The sequence below is a fragment of the Temnothorax curvispinosus genome, unplaced genomic scaffold, assembly GCF_003070985.1.
Source record: "Temnothorax curvispinosus isolate PA1 unplaced genomic scaffold, ASM307098v1 QBEX01002228.1, whole genome shotgun sequence".
In the NCBI taxonomy this organism is placed as follows: domain Eukaryota; kingdom Metazoa; phylum Arthropoda; class Insecta; order Hymenoptera; family Formicidae; genus Temnothorax; species Temnothorax curvispinosus.
Window position 1 is genome coordinate 1 of NW_020212008.1, and position 20,397 is coordinate 20,397.

The 20,397-nt window shown below is 44.5% G+C and overlaps 1 protein-coding gene across 3 annotated transcripts in view; it reads left to right on the top strand.

The window, feature by feature from the left end:
* Positions 1 to 10,644: 10,644 nt before the first annotated feature.
* LOC112468911 (protein grainyhead) overlaps positions 10,645 to 20,397 on the top strand; it is a 34,028-nt gene continuing 24,275 nt past the window's right edge. For 2 of the 3 annotated variants that reach the window (XM_025038324.1, XM_025038325.1), the window contains exon 1: positions 11,013 to 11,082. Coding sequence is in view for 1 of the 3 variants with exons in the window: in XM_025038323.1 (XP_024894091.1) it covers positions 10,883 to 11,082 (200 nt within the window). In the remaining 2 variants the exon portion in view is untranslated. Of the gene's footprint in view, positions 11,083 to 20,397 lie in introns of all 3 variants that reach the window. The other variant, XM_025038323.1, reaches the window with a different exon arrangement.

The window sequence follows — 20,397 nt, forward strand, 5'->3', positions numbered from 1 at the left end:
TTAAGCGAACGGTCTCACGTATCGAATCACCTCCGGGCAATGCTCCTCCGTGCCTATCCCCCGGTTTTTCTTCTTTTTTTTTTCCTCTCCGCCCGTCTTTCCGTCGAGCGCTACCACTGGGTAGCGTTTCTTTCCGCCTGCTCGGCCGCAGGATACGCGCGAGTCAGTTCATTGAATTATTTAATACGGAGACGAGCACGAGAGATACGCGCGCCGAAGCTGATGGATCGTACAAAGGTGCGCACAATGGCCGAACGAATCGTGATTCAAAGACCGCACTTACGACAGACAGACAGACAGTTTTCTCGCTATTTTTGCGCACCGACCTTGGCATAGGGGTGCGATTACGACTGAGATCGGAAGCACTCGTTTGTTTTTTATTCAGAATTTACTTTCAGTCCAACGCTGTACGTTCAGTTTTATCGCGTTTGCAACTTTTCTGAACGACTGTCTCAGTTTTTCTGGCACGCGAGGGTAAAAAAGTTTTTGCTGCGAGTGATCGATTTCATTTACATACCATTGACTATTAAAACGTCTGATCCAAGTAGAAATTATAATGATTGTTTACGCGCATATAATGATTTGTTTGTATTTATTTATTTTGACGTTGTTGCCAAGCCCAGCGTCACTCGTCATCGTACACGTGGAGACGGATAATTATATTAGTGATTATATAAACACGCGAAGCTTGCACGTGCACCGACAAATATTACTGCAACTTAGCATAATTTATCAATATCAGTTAATCACTCGTGCTATTGATATAAGCTATAATATAACCGATAAAGATAATGTTACGGCGGTAGTTTCTCAGCTGTCTCGTGAACCGAGGACTCGGATCGTCTATTCCCGAAATTCACAACTCCGAGGAGACTCGATGTGCTAATTAGGGTCTACGTCGTGCCCAATTAATGCGTGCTGTCTCTTTCACTCGGTCTCTCGGGGAATAATAACTTTTTACAACACGAGCGGCTCTCCTAGCGTAGCACCTTCGTAGCCGTACGTGCCCGTGCGCGTATCTGCACGAGGCACGACAATGAGAGACAATGGGCGGCCTCTTGTTGATTGTACCAAGGTTTTTCGCGGCGTATAGAAGTGCAGGGAGGTGTGAAAGAGGATAATAATATAGAGTTACTCTAGCCGCGCGGCGACGCGCGCTTTACCCCGCGTCGGGGAATATTTCATATCGGGTATGCTCTCTGGGCTCTCTCTTCTTCTCGCCGTCCCTTCTCTCTCCTTCTCTTCCCCTTTTTCGCTCACCCTCTCTTCCGTCCTTCTTTCTCCTCGCGATCTCTGCGAGGCCTTGCCTTTCCCCGCCTCTTTCTCGGTCCAGCGCCTCGCTGTTTTCGGTTCCGCGCGACGGGACGTCCCATCCAGCGAGAGAGAACACAAGAGAGAGACTCGCCGGCATTATTCCCAAGTGGCGGGCACACTTTTGCACGCGCGAAAAGTCATCTCCGCGGGAGCCCTCGCAAGGGTCACGCGTCGTCGCATCGCCTTGTGTCTTCTTCGTCACTCACGCTCTTTCTCTCTCTCTCTTTCTCTCACTCTCTCTTTCGACAGAGGGAAATACGAGAAGGAGACCCGGTTCGCGCATGCAAGGACGGAAGACGTGTGACGAGATTCGGTTGCGACGAGATGTCGGAATTGCTCGCGGACAATAGCTTATTTTGTTACACGACAGTTTCATTGTTCCCTGAAGGAATACAGATTGAAACGCGATCGTCACGGCGATCACGTAGATTCTATTAATTCTGCTGCGAGTAATCTTTAACTGGATTAATCTGATCAGCTCCGTCTACAGCTATACTGCGCGAAAAACTCACCTTTAGGTATCTCTGATCGATTGTGAAATAGCTGTTTGACAGATTTTACCCGCTCTTTCACGAAAGAATTAAACGTGCATTTTATATACTTCACCCTGCACGTATGTGCGTGCATTTCAATTAAGCCTGCAATTAATTAATGCTCTCCCGACGCATCTCTTGCTATTTTTACCAACGCGCCTCTCTTTCACGTGCTCCGTCATACGCGGATATACTTTACAGCCGACTCGTTGCGGAGAAATTAAAAACCGAGGATTATACAGGATTTTTCTCGTCTGTTACGTCCTGCTATTTCTCTCTCACCGTTTCATAACTTCGTGTCTATATAAATAGGTATTTAAATTAACTTTGAGACAAGTCAGTCGTCATTCATCGAAGGCGAATCTGTCTTGCGATCTTTGGATTTTTTTCACTATACCACCACGCCGACGAAAGGTCAGAGGCATCTCGATGGTAATGACGCCAATACGGAACGCCAGTCATTGTATTCTCGCGAATTGGAGACATAACTAAAGCACGGCGCTATTGTAAATGATTCATTTTAGCAACACATCACTGTGTACAATTAACTAATTTATTCGAATCACTTATTAAAAATATTGCGAATTATAATTTAACATCTTTTTTGCTTTATTATTGTAACTCTATTGCAAAAGAAGATTTCTAAAAATTACGATTTTTAGAAATTATTATTTCTAAAATCTACAACTACAGTTGTTGAAGTTTTTACGATGTACTTGTGTATTTTGTAACATACTATAATTTAAATTTATTTTCTCAGTATTGCCGAGTGAAGGACCGATTACGGCAGTGCGTGAGCGATATCGACGAGCCGCGATTCGCGACGTAGGCATGGCGATAACGGGCTATCTCGCCGTTTCTTCCGCGGGCGCGCGCTTACGTAGGCAATGCTAATTGTTCTCGTCCTGTAGCGGGTAATTTTAAAGCGGTGTAGGAAGTCCAGGGCGCCTCTTATCCTATCGCCGGTGGTCACGGTGGATAGGCACGCTCGTTCGTTCGCTCCTAACTCTCTTTGGAACGGTTCGGACGACGCGGCCCTCCCGAGGGGGCTTTTGAAACCAGAGCCAGGAGATATACGGGGTACATTGAAAGGACCGATAACGGCCCGCCTTCTCGCATTATCCGGTTCCGATAGCCCGAGTGAACGACTGAGCGAAAATTCCTGAGGTCCGTAACGGGAGCCGCCTAAAAAGACGCGAGGTCGGCTAATCGATTATGCAAAATGTAGTCGCTGTAAATATCATTGATAAATTATTTTCTCATTTGTCGAAAATAAGTCCTCTAAAAATAAGTTGTCTCTAATTCTCAATGAAAATAACGAGAAGAAGATATTTTACATAGATTATTTATTCATTAATGCGTATTATCCAGTATCTGTGAACCTGGTGATAAAAATTCTAGTGCTTCATTCACTTTTGCGCAATATTTTTTCGCGATTCATAATTCAGAACGTCGTACTTGAGGTTCTCTCGATTGGGGTGACGTAGTACCTTTTCATTATATTAGCTTATACTCTTTTCTACGGTATCATCGAAATTTTTTTATGGCTGCTACTTAAGCCCTTCTTAATATTCGGTGTTCAATCATCGCAGTTATCTCAACTGCGCACGGCGTCGAGGGGCACCCTATTCCGGAGCAACTGCAGCTGCATACCTGCCGCTCGATCTCGCGGCAGCAATTTCACATTCGAGCGTATCGCGTGCATGCGCGATGTCATCCACCGTGAGAGAATAACCTGTCGGACGCGGCGTTTTATCCGCGGAAAAACAAAAAACAAACACCGAGCCGGTGGTTTGCGACGAAAAAAAGACGGATCGAGGGGGATCTTCGATCCATCAAAGTCAGCCCGGGAAACGACGCTTCGTCCCCCTTCCTCTCTCGCCCCCTGTCACCTCCGATCCGCTGCGGGCCGTACGATCGAATTTTTACAAGCGTGTCGAATGTCCTCGAGGAATATATTATCCTGGAGGTTATACTGCCAGCCGTTGCTCGCGTTACAGCCACACAGCGTTGCATTACACTCCTGAATTCGTTAATCCTGAATTAGGCAATCATTCTCTTAAGTTACAATCTTGCGTAATACTTAAATACTTCAACCAGTTAAATTAAGTATTTTTCCTTCAATTAATCCTGATAAATCTCTATAGAATAATTAATTTACATAATGAATATATAAATGTTCGTTAATGTCGTTACATAATTAAAAATTATCATATTAGACGTAGGATAAGATTGTGTTTCTAATTCAATCCTTACAAACGGATCGGAAAAAATAAGTGCGAATTTTTCGACATTACTTGTATCTAATATAGATTAAAAAAAAATTTAATCGACCAGAATTATTAAACGTCAATGTTTTAAAAGGGACACGATGTCGCGAAGGCCCGCGCGCGCTGTACTTCCAACAAACTAAAAACTCGTGTGTCGCGCATGTACTTATAACCGTACATTAAGCCATCGTAAAGACATTTTGCCTTTTTTATTTTCATAATATTGGGTGATGTCGCCGCGGCTACCGCCGGAAATGACCGATTATTCGAGCAGACTCGCTAGAGTGAAGGAATAATGATTACAGAGCAATACACGACAAAAGGACAACGTGGAAAGTTCGAAAGTGCTGCTAGAACATGAGATTATCTTCTTACCCGGTAATATATGACTCCATAAAAGGATTGTTGCTTATTACTTAGCCGTGTAAACGGCTTATTTTTCGTGCAGACACGCTTGAATCTTCTGCGGTTTTTTTTTTTTGTTGCAAAAATACATTTATAACGGAATTTAACTAATTTTCTTAAAGAAGATATTAGTTGACGCAATTAATTAACATACAAAAATGGTCGATATCTTTTATAACCTAATGTTATAATTGAGGATTTTGTCGTGCCTTTTAATAATGCTAAATTCGCTTGAATGATACACGAACGTACATAATCGTTTAATGAATCGAGAATGAATTTAGCAAATGAGAATTGTTCAGTAATCTCCTTTGCTTTGACTATCTCTCCTATCGAAGTTAGAAAACATTATACGGGAAGATAAGAATGCGCCATACTTATGCAAATATCTAAGAACATTGTTCTCGGGTATTTGCATAGTTTCTAACTAACGCAACTGCATCTATTTAACTGCATCTAAAAAAAGGTTACGTAGAGCACTTACGTAGCGCTGAGATATCGTACGCAGCAAAGCGTTCCTGCCCTTTTACTTCTCTGCGTAGCTCGAAATGTCGCAATTGATATCGCCGTTCGTTATTTTAATCCATGGAATAACAACCGTGTACGCGCTACAAAGTGCAACGCGCGCCATTGTAGAGCACCGGTTTACCTTCGCCTCTCAAAAATTTTCCGAGAAATCGATTAATCGCCAGATTTATATGAGTTATTTTCACCGACTAGAGACATAAATCTCATCGTGAACTTAGTATGCATGCCGCGCGGCCACCGGTCGAGTAAACGACCGAGATGTGTGATCGGACGAAGGCGATATTACACTTCGATGCTTATCAAATTAGATGCGCCGGGAGTCCAATATTTTTACGGAGATATTCATGCCGCGCCCAAGGAAATTTCCATGGCCGCGTGAATCTCGCCGCGCGTGTGATATTTTAAGTTTGTAAAAAAAACATCCGAGGCCGGTCAACAGTGCTCGGCTATGGCACGTGTAAAGCCTCTTCGACTAGGAATAAAATGGAAATAAACAATGAAAATATAATTTTATAAATATATTTTCGTCTATCACACACAAACGTCTTTTCCTCGCGTCTAGACCGCGGCAAAAAGTTTCATGACTCTTCGCGCTCCTTTACACGCCGATAGAGCGCGGTCGCGTTTTTGACAGACGTGCAAGGATAAAGTACGACGCCGACACAACTGGACTTTGTGTCATTCGGTCGGACGTGCGGTCGAGCGAAGGCGGCTTTATTGAAATGCACACGAGGGAGCACACGGGGTGGGTTCTCGGGTCGCGTGGACAACACTCCTACGGAATATTAAGCGCGATGTCCTCTTTCTCTCTCCTCGTCGCTCTTTCTCCAACGGATAGCGTTTATCTCGGTCTCGAGCCTCGTGCATTCCACCTACCTGCAACCATTCGCGTATTGAGGTAGGTGCATAATAACGACTGCGTGCGACTCGTGCGAGTCATGTCGACGGGGTCGTCCCGACGCGCACGCACCGTAACGCATACCGCCTGACGATACCGCGGGACGCATGTCCGAGAAACACGCATAGAAGAGAATCGGTACGTACGTTTGTATGTTTATGGGCGAACTGTCCGAGTGAACACGATCGCCGCCATTCAAGACGGATGATCCTAATAACGGAGCGGATCGATCGGCCGAGATGCAGCTATTCAATTGGAAATCCTGACGCTTGTAGCGAATAACGGATTAATTTTTTTTTTAAATATGCAACAGGTACGCGTGCTCCGCATGATATCACCGCGATCCGCAGAGTACATGTTTACATAAAGCTATGTTAATATTATTTCTTGACATTAACTCCTTTGTCTTTTCTAAAGAAAAAAAACGGCAAGATTATAAAATTATTACACGTTTATAATGTCTGGAGATAAGATAATTTTGTTTTAATAAAATATTTCAAAATTGCTCAATCTATGTAATAAACAGGTTTTTTGTACTGAAGTTTTGATCATCTTAATACGTGTCGCTCGAGACATTCGCTCGAAAAAAATGTTTTCATTAAGTAACAGCGCGATTATTTAAAAGAGGAATGCTAATAAGATTTGGTTTCGTGAGAGAAATGTCAATCCCTGATTTCAAGATTCCAGCAAGAGATGAATGCCAGGCTCAATGGTGTTGTCCGCATAATACATGCTTGTGCCCAGAACATTAAGATCTTTGGATGTATCAGTATCAGTCATGTGTGTTAGTGACCTCGGAGTGTCAAGAGCTATGATAGATAGTCGGTGGTAAGATACATGAGCGGGCATTATACATTCCCCAGGATTGTATTCGAAAGACATCGGCTGGTAGTCCTTTCTGTCCGTTACATTAACCGGCGGGAAGAAATCGATGATTTCCACGAAGATATCTGTGTCTCTTGCTCGTACGCCTCATTGCCGCAATAAAATTTTATCTGTCGTAATGCAAACGAACCGTTGTAAAAGAGATTCCTCGCATCGTCCTCTGGCCCTCCCTCATTTATTCGCGGAATATAAATTATCGTCAATATCTGAATATACAGAAATGCCTTAGAGCTATCACATATTTTAGCAACTGCGACGAATCGGAAATTAATTTTTTTTTGTACTTATCGTAAAACTCCATTTTTCGATTAATTTCAAATTAATTTCAGAAATTTGCTTTATTTCCATATATTTGAGATAATTGATATTTGATAGAGAGATTAGGCTGCAACACAAATTATAGTTCTTTTCGCCAGCTGCGACATAATTACGCGAGTTCATTACGTCGTTGAGGATAAAACGATGTCCCAAATTATTCTCGAAATCATCCGCGTCGTCGAAATTGCGCAATGTTTAAGATGCGACGGCGCGATATCTATCGGGACACAAACCTTAATTTGCAAGATATATCGCCGTCTAAACACGAACGTGTTCTCTCCGCCGTGCCAACCACGGCCGATACACCGGCAATTACTCATCCCGGCGATTTTAATGAAATCGGCTATGATTTAACGTTATAGAAAAGTGGTATGCGTCGCACGAACGCGCGCGCGGCGGTAGCGAGCTGAGAGATGAACGGAAGGGGGGACGAAATCAAAGCACACGCGAAAACCGGATGCGCAGGTGAAGTCTCCGTAATAAGGGTACTCGCAATTTACATATGTATCCACCAGCCTAGCGTATACACAGGAGCAGTACGTCCTTAGAACTTATATCCCCATACGAGACGAACGAGACGTACGTTCTGTCTATCCCTCGTTCTTTTTCTCTTCTTTCCCCCGTCTCCCTCTTTTCCGCCTTTATGATCCTCCGTTTCTTTATTTTTTTTAACCTTTTTCTCGTGTTACCCATGTAAGAGAGGTACACCGGTCACGTACGAAACGGCACGCAGTGCGACGCGATACGTGCTTGCATTATTCTGAAATTCGACCGTCGATGCGCGAGCTCCTCTCGATTCGGTGCTTTTAATGTCATCCACGCGTCTTCGCTTTTTCTCGAGAGCAACAAGAAACATAGGGCCTATCAACGGAAGTTTCTTCTTGCGAGTCCCCAGGGCTCCCGCGAGATAAAATTATAGAGCATTATTATGTCGGATTTGCATGAAATACCTTAATAAGGGAACGATATCACGTCGTGTATTTTGTTAAAATTATTTGCGACGTTACGTATACACGTCGGTTATCAATTATGTCATGTATCATAAGTTATTGTTATTAAAACTTCATTTATATCAAGTCTGGAGAGAAATTCCTCAAATAAGGATACGGTAGAAAGAGCGTAACAAGATTTATTTCAAATTTTAGAAATAAATAAACGCGGATAAGTATTATACGTGGGGACGTGACATTATTACGAGGTATAAAATTACGGCAAGGAATCGATGTCGTTATAACTCTAGTGACAGTTTAAATTGAATGATACTAATGATCTCTATCCATTTGCGATAATTGGCATAAGATTTTTTATTCACAACATTAAAAATTAGACTTAGCGAAATTATAACGGTTTCGATCTCTGCAGGAGAGCAAAATTTATTGGAGTCTGTGACTCGATAGGATATGTGATTACAATTAATTCTCCCATAAGCTTGTAAATTTATCGCTAATGTCGAACCATAGAAATTTGACCGAGTCGCGATGAGAAATATTCTCGAATAATAATTTCACGCCGCACGTGATCAATGAACACTATTAATATAGCAGAGAGAAAATTCAAGTGAAAAACGGTAGGATGATAGCGAACAAGATGAAGATTGCACGCGGGTAAAGAAGAATAGCATCATACTCGCGGCGCGGTATTTCATCGCCGTGAAATCCGTGTTTGCATTTCGCCGGGAATGAAGTTTTCGCCCGGATGATCGCGCATAAATTCATTGTCTAGACGATGCAGATATTCTAGACGGAGGCAGAAGCCCGGCTATACGGAATCGACTACCACATTCGCGCGCCCGAGATTTCTCCGCGCAAAAACTCACGTCTATATGCACGTACGTCGGCGGTGCATTCAATGATCGGATCTCCGGTCCGTTCGTGCCTGTGCAAACAGCCGTCGAGGAAAATATTTGCACAGGATAACTCGGGTCCTCATTATCGGGGTGGCTGGTCTTTCTCTCTCTTTCTCTCTTTCTCTCAGGGTCGAGACGGTTGTCCAGGTGCGCGAGGAGGAACGTAGAAGGAACTCACGTAGGTAAAACGAGAATGAGGAAGAGGGAGACGGAGAAAGGAAGGGTGGAAGGAGGGAGATTGATTCGACATGCATAAATTAGAGAGGATGAGCCTTTATTCCGTAGCGCGACTCACGGGATCGGGATCGGGATTGGAATTGGGATGCACGAGAGAGGAGTATAAATTGATGACTGCAGGCAACAGGCAGAGGTTTATAATAATTAATCTTCGTGCGTGTATACGTATTTACGATGTAACCCTGCCCCCTCCCCCTCGTCCTTCGTCGCCCCGTCTCCTCCGTCATCTGCTCCCCGACCCGGTGGCAATGCGCGAGATTTCTTTCTCGATCCGCGATTAAGTTTATCCCTGTCGCGCGGAGACAGGTGATGCGCGTACTGCAAAAAAAAGGGCAAGCGTCAAAATGTAGACTTCGAAATAAAAACCGTGCAATGAATATAATTCTGTTAGCTTGGTTTTAAAATATGTATTCGTACATACCCGTGCCGTGTTGGGACATAAAGTAGAGACGGAGATTTAAGAATTCCTTATCTACATATTAACTACTCGAATATCCATAAAAATTAGCCAAGTGTAACCAGCTTAATCTACGTAACGATTAAACTTTTTTCGTTGAAGCTCAAATGCGACTCGCGCGCGCACCAGCTCCTCATAGATCCTCATCGTCGTCGATCGTCTTCGCCGTGTAGCCGGAAGGTATTTACTTCAGCGGAAAGTAACGACCGGTGACAAATATCCAGGTGGCTAAGCGCGGAGTCGAAAGTGCACACGTTCTCTCCCTCTCTCTGTCTCTCTCGCTCGCTCGCACGGGGCGATTGGGTATCGCGATGTACGCGACGGCGATAAATTACCGGCGCAACCGTTCGCCGATGCGCGATGCACTTCCACCGTTGGTGGTCATTGCTAAATTGAGGAATCATCAGTGCGGCTTATGCGCCGCGATTATCGCTAATTGATAAATTCGATGGGTCCGTTGTAATTTATTACATTCTACCGGGCCCGGTTATTTCTAACTGTTATCCCGCGGCACATTCATTACCGTAGCCTTCGGGGAATATCTTTTTTTATTTTATTTTATTTTTTAAGCGACACACTGCCGTGTCGCTTATGGTCGTCGCCAACAGCGGGAATCGACTGCTCGATGAACATTGTCGACCATAAGTACTACGCTTCCTCTTCCTGCTGGATCTATAGAACACATTACCGCCCGGCTATTGGAAGCGTGATTCTTACATCTTTACCAAAGAGATAGTTAATTATTATATCTTCTGTACACTCGCGTTAATTACATTTTATATCACATTTAAACGCGGTAATAGCGACGAACTTGTGTGAGTGATAATATATACAGCTTCTTAGATATTATGGCAATCAAATATTCATGCAATTATGGTTTGCGAAATTGTCTGAGGCTGAGTGCTTGTGGTTTCAGTGATTAAACGAATCGCTTCGCTTGATTACAGGCGACGCAGTCGCAGCGAGGAGGATACCAACGGTACCGTCGTCAGCGACGACGCGCAGCAGCAGCAGCAACAGCAACAGCAACAGAGTTACGTGTCCGGGCAGCGTGAACCGGAAGAGGAGGAGGACCTGGGAGCGGAGGAGGCGGCGGCCCAGGCAGCGGCGCAGACCCTGCAGAGCGGCGCCGAGGGCGCCGATCCGGAAGTTCACAAGAGGGTCGCCGCGGTGCAGGTGCAGGTTCAGGGTATGGAGGGTGACTGGCGCGCCTACTGCGAGCATCCGCTCTCCGTAGCGACCGCGGCTATGCTAAACCTTCAGCAGCAGCATCAGTCGGCGGTGGCTAACCATAGCGATGATCCCGCCGCGTCCTATGTCTACGAATACTACAAGCTGCCCGAAAAAACGGCAGATGTCAAACTGCCGCCCACGCACGAACTCTGGTCCACGTGAGTGTTGATTTTGTCACGTTGTAAAATTTAGTATGACCCGAAGGGATCGTATAATGTAGGTATACGATCAAGCGATGCGGAGAAAGGTGCGAGAAACGATTTTTGACGATCTTTGGCAGCTGCCGAAATCGTATATCTTTGTTTCTTGTAACGTATACGTATAATTTAGGTACCTTTAAGTTTTCGTTAACTTCTCGTAACACTCAAAAGTACCTTTTTTTACTTTTTATAATATCATAATAAATACCATAATGCTAAAATAAAATTTCAAAATGCGAATTTTATCTCGATATCGATAAAAATAAGACCGGAGACAACGGTCGCTATTACGCACGCTTTATGCAACGTTCTCTCGCTGCTTTGAAGTTTCGCGGGTACCTCGCTATCTCGCTATTTCAGATTCTCATCCGCGCGTGTAAGCTTCGTAATCATACGCGAGGCGAGGGAAAAAAAACGCGATTTTCCACGGCTCGATCCACGGAATATAATCATGCGAATGTTGGAAGATTCTGCACGCCTCTCGTGCATTTAAATAATTCAGGAATATTCGCGTTCCCGAGACTCCGTCGAGATTAACTGGAACTTTTGCGGAGCCTGGAATAGAAACACAATTTCCTAAAAAAATAGCTATAAAATTTAAAATGATTTTTGCTTTTCGATAGAAATCTGAAGCCAGTATTAATTCGGAACAATAATAAATGAAGCTTTGTGTAGAATTGAAGGCTTTGCAATAGAATGAAGTAAATGTTTAATACTATTTTGCTATACTAAGATCTTAAAATAACTCCGTAATATATATATATAACCACACATTTATCAATTTTTTTAAATTAAATTATTTCTTATGTTTCATTCGTGTATTTATATAACTTTCTTACACGATTACATATTACTCTCCCTTTTCTTCATTTTCTTTTCCTCTCTCTCTCTCCATTTTATAATAATTTATATGAAAGAGGAACTGAGAGAGGATAATTATTTTTCTCGGTGTTTTTTGAAAGTGCCTAGCCTTGGTAGAGTACTTAATCTGCAAAAGTACCTTTCGCATGTAACGCACGTAATTTTATGCACTTGCGCGGCTCTTCTTCGCTCGATGCACTTAATTTAGAAGCGCGCCGGCCGCGCGCGTGCACGTGGCCGCGCGTCTCGTATACATGGCTCATCCATAAACACGTGCGTGTGCGTGACGGCGTACGTACCGGGTGCATCGGGAGGACTCGATTAGCGTAGATCCGCAGATAGTACCGCGTTAGTCCTGATGTTACAGCGAACACTCTTAGCGCGTTATTAGCTATTCGTGTTTCGCCGTATCTCGATTAATAGTCTCGACCGCGTAATTGAGCGCTCGCGGTGAACATAATTCGTTACCGCGACCGATTACGCGGAACAATCGCGTGTAAAATCGGTCGGCGCAGAGAGACGTTTGACGCGTTAATTAGATAATTCGCGCATTCTGCCGAGCATATAGGTATATTTCTGTTATCTTAATTGCGAGATAAATGCAGAGAGGGGCTGTGCATCAATTCGACACTGATGATACGTTCAAATTGTTTTCTCGTTAAATATGGAATTGAATGAATGTAATTCTCGTTAATCGAATGGCGTGTATATTAGATATCTGTTCTAACATGATGTTAAGACAAATTGTATAAAATTGTTGATACCGCAAGAAAGAGGCATAAAATGACCCGAACTTTCCACGCACACGGCATTTACGTACATTACACTCTTATGGTTCGAGGGAATAGCAATCACAATTCTCTCTTCAGGAGTTTATCGATATTCCATAAATCTCTCGCGCTTAAATGAGTACGCAGCGTGCCATCGATAAACGGAGCCTTTCTTTCCCTTCTCCCCCTCTCTCTCTTTCTTACTCTTTCTCTTTCTTTCTCCCTCTTTACTCATACGGAACCGCGGAACGTTCCCGATTCTACATCGTTCCCGTCTACATTACTTCGAAGCAATTTAGTGGAGTTTAGTTGAGTAGATATATTGCTCTCCAGTCGAGCCTATTTATATCTCGCGTTCGAGTCTTCCGGTCCATTTGCTCGGTTTGCAAACTGCACCATCGCATTGGCGTTCTACGCCCTGCACGAGAACAAGAGAAAGAGAGAAAGGGAAAGATATTCTCCCTCGTTCCCGATTCGTGATGGGGGTCTCCTCCTTATATTTTGGGTTCGCTCGACTCACGGAGGATGCGGAGGACCCTTTACCCCTTTGCGCCGTGGAATCCGGGAGACGGAGGCGACGGGTAAAGGACTCTCTCTCTCACCCCTCGGGGGACCCCACTTTTGATTTATATCGGCCGCTTAGCATATTTTGTAATTTACTGTTGAGAATCCTCAACGTACGAATCGCGTCAGATACGAGGGCAGTCGAGAGGAGCACGGTGGTGGTGCGGCGAAACGCGGCGGCAACAGCGACTGCGGCGCGGCATCAAGAGCATCACCAACAGCAGTTTCTGTTACCGACCTCGCCGTGGGGAGATGCCGCCCTAATCTTCCCTCGCATCTTCTCCTTTCGCCCCCTTCGTTGCCCTCCCTCCTCTCGCGCCTCTTTATCTCTCTCTTTCTCTTCACCTCTCTCGCGTCGTATCATCCTATCTGCCTCTCTTACCCCCGTTCGCTCTCCCTCCCCGCTGAGAGATGATAGCATCTTGACAATTTGTACGGCGGTAGATCGTTAAAACTCCTCTCTCGCTCTCGAGAGAGCGTCGCTGCGGGGAGAGAGAACGAGCCGGCGAGAACTAGCGAGGGCACGACTTTAATCCAATTTCATTGTGTCGCATTCGCTGAAGGGATCAGACGTTTCTTTGGCCACCACGACTGCGAAAATAAGGGAAAAAATGAAATGGTTGACACGGAACACGGTTCAGGAGAAATGTATTTTCGACGTGGAGAACGCGTAGAATAAATTCGCGCGCAATCTGATTTACTTATTTTTGTAGCTACGATTGTGATGTAGTTCGTTGATGCATTTTTTTTAGCGTTGTTGAAATGCATGCCAAAAGATGCGCTGCAATTTTCCCACGACTTCCCTAATCGAAATTTAAAACGAGTTTGTACAGTAAAAACTCCAGCGGGCCTTGTTTTACCGCTTTTCTCGAAGCTTATTTTAAATTAGATACTTATTTATTGCGATTACTGGAAGATGAAGTTTTATGACGACGTCTTACGATGATAGTAATTAATAACGAGTAAAGCGAGTTTCTAAACGTCAGAGCTTCAGTCAAACGCGTGATTCATGACTAAATTATAGATTAAAAACTAAGAGATGAGCTCTTAGGAATACAGTAACTTTAGAAACTCTACGTACCGTGCTTTCAAGCCGACTTTGACTCTCGGATATATTGAATTTATGATATTAACCCTAGAATAACTTTTTCGACATGAGCAGCAATGCGTCATGCGGGATCCTTCGAACGTACTAAATTATAACGTTATCGTGCCCAAGGCCCAGAAAAATATGCGGAACTCGGCGCGATCACGCCGAGAGACGGCCATGTCGTAATTCGAATAATGGACCTGCTGCGAAGCCAAGCACCAAGAATATTCTGTTCAATTAACCATATTGTTGTAAGCGCATAAGGATACCATTAGGTGTCCGCGGGTTTTTAAGCGTTCAATCCATAGAGGCAGGGCCGCATCTACCGTCAAGCGAATGAAACGGCCGGCGGCCGTTTTGGTTTATTCGTTGTAAAGACGCCTTCGGTTCTTCAGTCGTTCCTTCACCTTTTCCTGCCATATTCTTATCCGACTATCCTCTATTGTCAGATCAATGTCCAAAGATCAATGCAAGATTGACTTGTCTTTTTAAGAGAACGTATCGTTACTGACGCAATTTTTATGAGAGGCTCAATCTTCGAGTGCCAGACCCTGAAGTGTGCAGAACCGAGTCTGCAGAGGAGGCGGATAGCTCGCCAGGGCTCTTACGGAGTCCGGCGGTCGCTTAAGGTTCGCCACGGGGTTGTAGAATGATGGCGCAAAGCCATCGAGAATCGGCGTACGGTTTCACAGCAAGCCGCCGCCGTAAAAGACGGCCTCCTGGCACTTCGCGAGATCGCCGCCTTAATCTTAACGTCCGCGGGCATAAGCGACAACCGCGATATCCGCCTTCCAAACGTGGAGACCGCGGCCGGTCGCGAGAAATAAGGGGATACTCGCCGCGTGTAGCTCTCGCGTCCTGTAACATTGATTCAATTAGCGGATGAAGACGCCTCTCGGACGTGGACGATGATGGCAATCGAAACGTGAAAAAGTATTCGATGGAGAGACGCAGGGACGATGCCGAGGGAAAGCGTGAACAGTTGCACACTTACATTCTTCATTAAATTTAAATTGAAGCGTAAAAGACTTGAATTCTATAAGCGTTAATTTAATTGAAAAGTAAAAGAGGCACAATATACATGTTAATAAGTTTTAATAAATTAAAATATGGATAGAAATACATATATAAATTTAGATAATAGATACGAACATTATTATTTATTGCCGCAATTTTTGCGATCGACGGCCGTAATATTCGACACAAAAAAATCACCGCAATTGCGTGCGCCGTGACTCGGCAGGAAGTATCCTTTCAGAATCATAGTAATTGTCACAACGGTCGAGTATCTTTTTCGTTCAATTGCGGCCGATTGCTTCATCGTCGGTCATGCGATGTACCGAGAAAAGCGACCGCATTTCGCAATGAACGCATACACGCGAATTGTGAGTCTCACACATTCGAGATGTTAATGACAACTGTTGCACGTGAATCTCCTCACACAATCGTACGTACTATCGGGAGTTCTTTGAAACTTCACGATCGATGCAACCGAATATATGTATATCGCGTTCATACCGAATGTACGCGAATGATACTGTCTTCAATCTAATTCTTTTTTGCGATTGGATAACTCAGGAAATGTTTTTGTTGATTCTTTCTTCCTGACGCGCGATAACATGTCATTACATCGAAGACTTTGCAGCACAACGTATTGAGAGATGAAATTCGAGCGCCAACCCGTACATTCCATCTCAGTGATGCACGTTTTCCGCAGGCGGTGGTGATCACGCTTCGAGCTCTCGAAAGTGAAATTCCCTCCCGGAGATAACAAATTTCTAATTAATTCATATTAAATTCAGACCCAAGGCCGCGCATGAATAACGTCAATATGATGAATGTTTATCCGGCGGCGAGCAACGGCGTGAATGTTTCAGCATCTAAAAAGGGTAGTTTCCGAAACCATATGATATAATACACGTTTTTCGACTTTTTCCATTTTTTTCTTGTGTATACTGCATCCTCCGTTATTCCTCGTCTCTTGTAATGGAAAAATAACTACAAATAAGTCATTTCGCGTTAGAGCGAAGTTTTAAGATATGTGACAAGAGGAAGTACGTAAATGATTGATTCAAAGTTTAAATGTATAATATATGCGAAGATCTGATGCCATTCATGTGTTATCGTTTTCATTTATCACGCGCTAATTTAATAAAAAATTAACAGAGGGGAGCAGAATATATGAAAATAAATTACTTTGTTACTAAATATATTTTACGACTTGTTGGACTTTTATCTCGCTACACAAAGAAAAAAAAAAGGGCGCGGGTGATTCCAAGAATCGAATCCTTTCGTTTTTCCGGGCGAATGCTCTTCACCATTTAAGCTACCCAGCTCACGTTAATATCCTCCGCTCAGGACCTCCCTGATCCGATCAACTTCAGTTGAACGAGGGGCACCGTAGTGTCGGGTACGAAAACCCAAAATCATCTTCCTTCAATGACTACCACACTTGGTGGACTACCTTACTAGCGATTTCTTGGATGAACAATACAAAGGGCAACGCGATCTTGCCAGAAAAATTTCAACTCTGGGTAAAATGATGCAAACGTATGGACCTTTGAAAGAATTTCTATTCGATAAGAAATTGTTGAAGGGCGAAGTCTAGAAGTTTTAATTATCAAGGCCCTTCCACTGCGTTCTTCCTGCGCCTCGCTGGGGCCCCGCACGCTGGGGCCTGCTTTTCGGGCGCTGAGAAAACGGTTGCGAAAACGTGCGAAAACGTTATATAGAGATTAATCGCGAGGCTAACGCGATGGGACGACGATAATAGCGATGTTTCGCTCACCAAGTTCAAAGTTGCATCGATCAGCCGGAATGGAGTCTGCAGTATGGAGAAGAAGTGTGTCGTTTAGGAGCGAGAAAAATATCAAAGCGTGATATCGTCTGGACCGGGAATCGAACCCGGATCTTTCGCATGCCGGGCGATTGCTTTTACCACTAAGCTACCCGGCCCTATGAAATAACACTCTTCCCGTTGCCAATATGTATTGTGTATAGCACTGTATCCACAATTCGTTAAGGCCGCGACACACAGAAAACATAAACAGTAAAATAGAAGCAGTAAGCGAATCGGTCAAATCAGTCGAAAGCAGCTCCTTAATTGCCGAGATAAGCACAGGTTGTAATTATTTAAAGGTGGCTCGGCAAGATCATACGCTGTACAAAACGAAGATAATAATAAAAAGTGTTACGATCGATACAAATCGATCTTCGTGTAGCAAAATAAATCGTTCAATCCTGAGATGTCTCTGAGAAAAACGAGAGACACGGGGTCGTGTAAATATGGTGTTAGCCACGCTTCTGTATCATATACGCCCGTATTACACATAATACGAGCGGCGGTCGTAATACCCGTGCCTGGGACCTTTCTTTACGACCATCTTTTCGTACGTGCGACGGAATGGCGCGGAACGTAATGAAGTCTTGCTCGTAGAGAGGCCAGTCTTTAAAGGGCTCAAGAATGAACTCGGCAATGAGCGCCGGCACGCCGCAACTTCTTATTACGTTTCCTGGTTATCGTCACGCCAAGATCTACTTAGGAACGAGGCGGCAGTGGCCTTTACGCACGCCGGGAGGGTGCATGCTCGGCCAACCGACCTGTCTCTGGGATTAGACAGATAGCCGACGTGAACACGTTCCGCGAAGAAGATTGTTCTTTGTCGTCTTTGTTGTCTTCTTATTATCTTGAGAAATAACGTTACGGAATCAAGTACATGAATAATTGCGCTAAAATCAGACTAAAAAATCTGACTTTTTCACAACAGACTTGAAAAACTTCAAAGATATATCTTAGAAATATTTTAATCGGAAATACTTCGTGACGTTAGGACGGTTAAAAGATCCTAATTAAACGCTCGCTCGTGGAACAATCTGGATGACGCAAAACGGCGGAGTTGTGAATTCCTAATTGCGGCAATTAGAAATTTCTAATTAGCCGCTCGCTGTCGACACACCGTTCGAAGTCCAGTCCGTTCTCTCCTCTCCTCGCAGCACCGTTCCCCTCCGCTGTACATGCGTGCGAAGACATAATGGAACCTTCCGTTTCCGAGATCGTGGGCCTTTACGGTGGTCGGCAATCAGCCGGACGACGAATACGAACGGGTTGTCGCTACTTCTTATTACACATTTCGTTTCTCTCGGTTATCGTTACGCGGCGATCTGCTTAAAAGCATAGAGTTGCCACTACGACGAATCCCGGCCACTACCGCGGTGGCCTCTGACCCACCTGACGAGCCCCGGGGGGTGGGGGGAGAACGAGGGGGACCCGCGTGTCACGTCGTAAAACGAAACGGCCCGGCCAGCGGCAGGCCGGAACCAGAAACCACGGCCACGAGTGCCATGCCCCGTTTTCGCCGTCCGCCGCCACGCTATTTTATGCCCGACACGTAGCTTCGCACGAGCGCGTACTCGTTTGTTTGGATTTACGATTATAGAAGAACGCGTAATGGCTCCTCGACGGAGCGCGATACGCGAATGGCAACGCCCTCGTTTCGCGCTCGCCGCGTGGGATCGCATCTCCGCGTTCTCCAGTAGCGCCGGATCTTTCCGCGATCGCGAAAATCACACACGAGCGAGTCGCGTGCTAAGATCCGAGGCACATGATGAGCTGTAAGACTAAAACGTAAGGATCACAGAGCATACCAACATCATTGGACATGTTCGTGCCTATATCATACCTATTTTAGCAAGCTAAAAAATATATGAAATATTGATAGAATCTAGAAAAATAAAGCATTCAATGTTGAAAGATTGAAAGCTAAAGTAAAATTCGAGAATATGTATAAACAACAAAAACTTGGTTTTCAGCTAATCTTAATTTTGTTCTGATGAAATTTAAAACTTTATTTAAGAATTAATCGTTAAGGATTTTGGATTAACAATTTGCGAAAAATTTTCGTTGCGGTGAAATCGATTTTAGATTTTCTGTAGAATGACATTGGCCGAACCCTCTCTCTGTTTTCTGTTACCAATTAAATTATATATTATATATTCTATCTGTAGATTTTCTCTCTCACGAAATATGATCTCGATAAACGAGAAAGGGAAGCGAATAGTCCGCCAATTACGGACGCTGCGATGTTACAATGTCGACAACGCTGTGGTACTATGAGGTCTCGATTACCAGGCAAGAACTGGATCGGACGATCGAGGTAGCCAGCTCGCGGCGATATTATCTCGTTAGCTCGAATTTACGATTAGAAAACGCCGTCGTCTGTTTTGTATCACCTTACGGGTTTCTGCCTAGAATCCCTCGGTTCGGCGACCGCGGGAACGCAAGCGCCGAGTTCTTCGCGGAGAGAACAGTGTGAAATCTCCCTTGGACTTCGCAGGGGTCACAGGAAACACTTAAAATCCGACACTCCGACGACGCTGCCAACGATCTCGATCGTCGTAACGAAGTCAAGGAGGCATTAAACGGACGTGTTTTCTCGCAAGGGGTTGATACACGGCGCTCGAACGAACCAGATCCGAAAACCGGATCGCGGTAGTTATGCTCATTAGCAAAGCAGGAAGGCGCATATGACTTCGAGGACACGCAGAGGTCTGAGAACCGGGGCGAATTCGTAGCCTGTTCCGTATAACGTCGACGACCACGGTAAAACCAGACGAAAGCCGAGGAGTCGACCTCGGGAGGTGATAAGCCGGTGTCGAGTTTCGGCGGGTATGCGATTATTCGGTGACATTTCGCGGTTTGCGATGCACGAGCATGCACGAGCAACCTCGACATCGAATCCCGCGCAAATCGTTACGCAAGAACGAAAATCCGCCACGTCTCCGCGGCGTAAGATTACCGCCAACATTTGATAGGACGGTAATCCCGACCAGCACGAAGAAGCATCGACATCGGGACATTTGCATCGCGATAATCCACGAACCTGAATTTGGTCATTGATTTCAAAAAAGACACGAGTCCAATTTACAAAATTGTACGAACCTCAATGCAGCGTTTGTTTCTATTCCTCGCTCATTAGAATTCATGTCTTT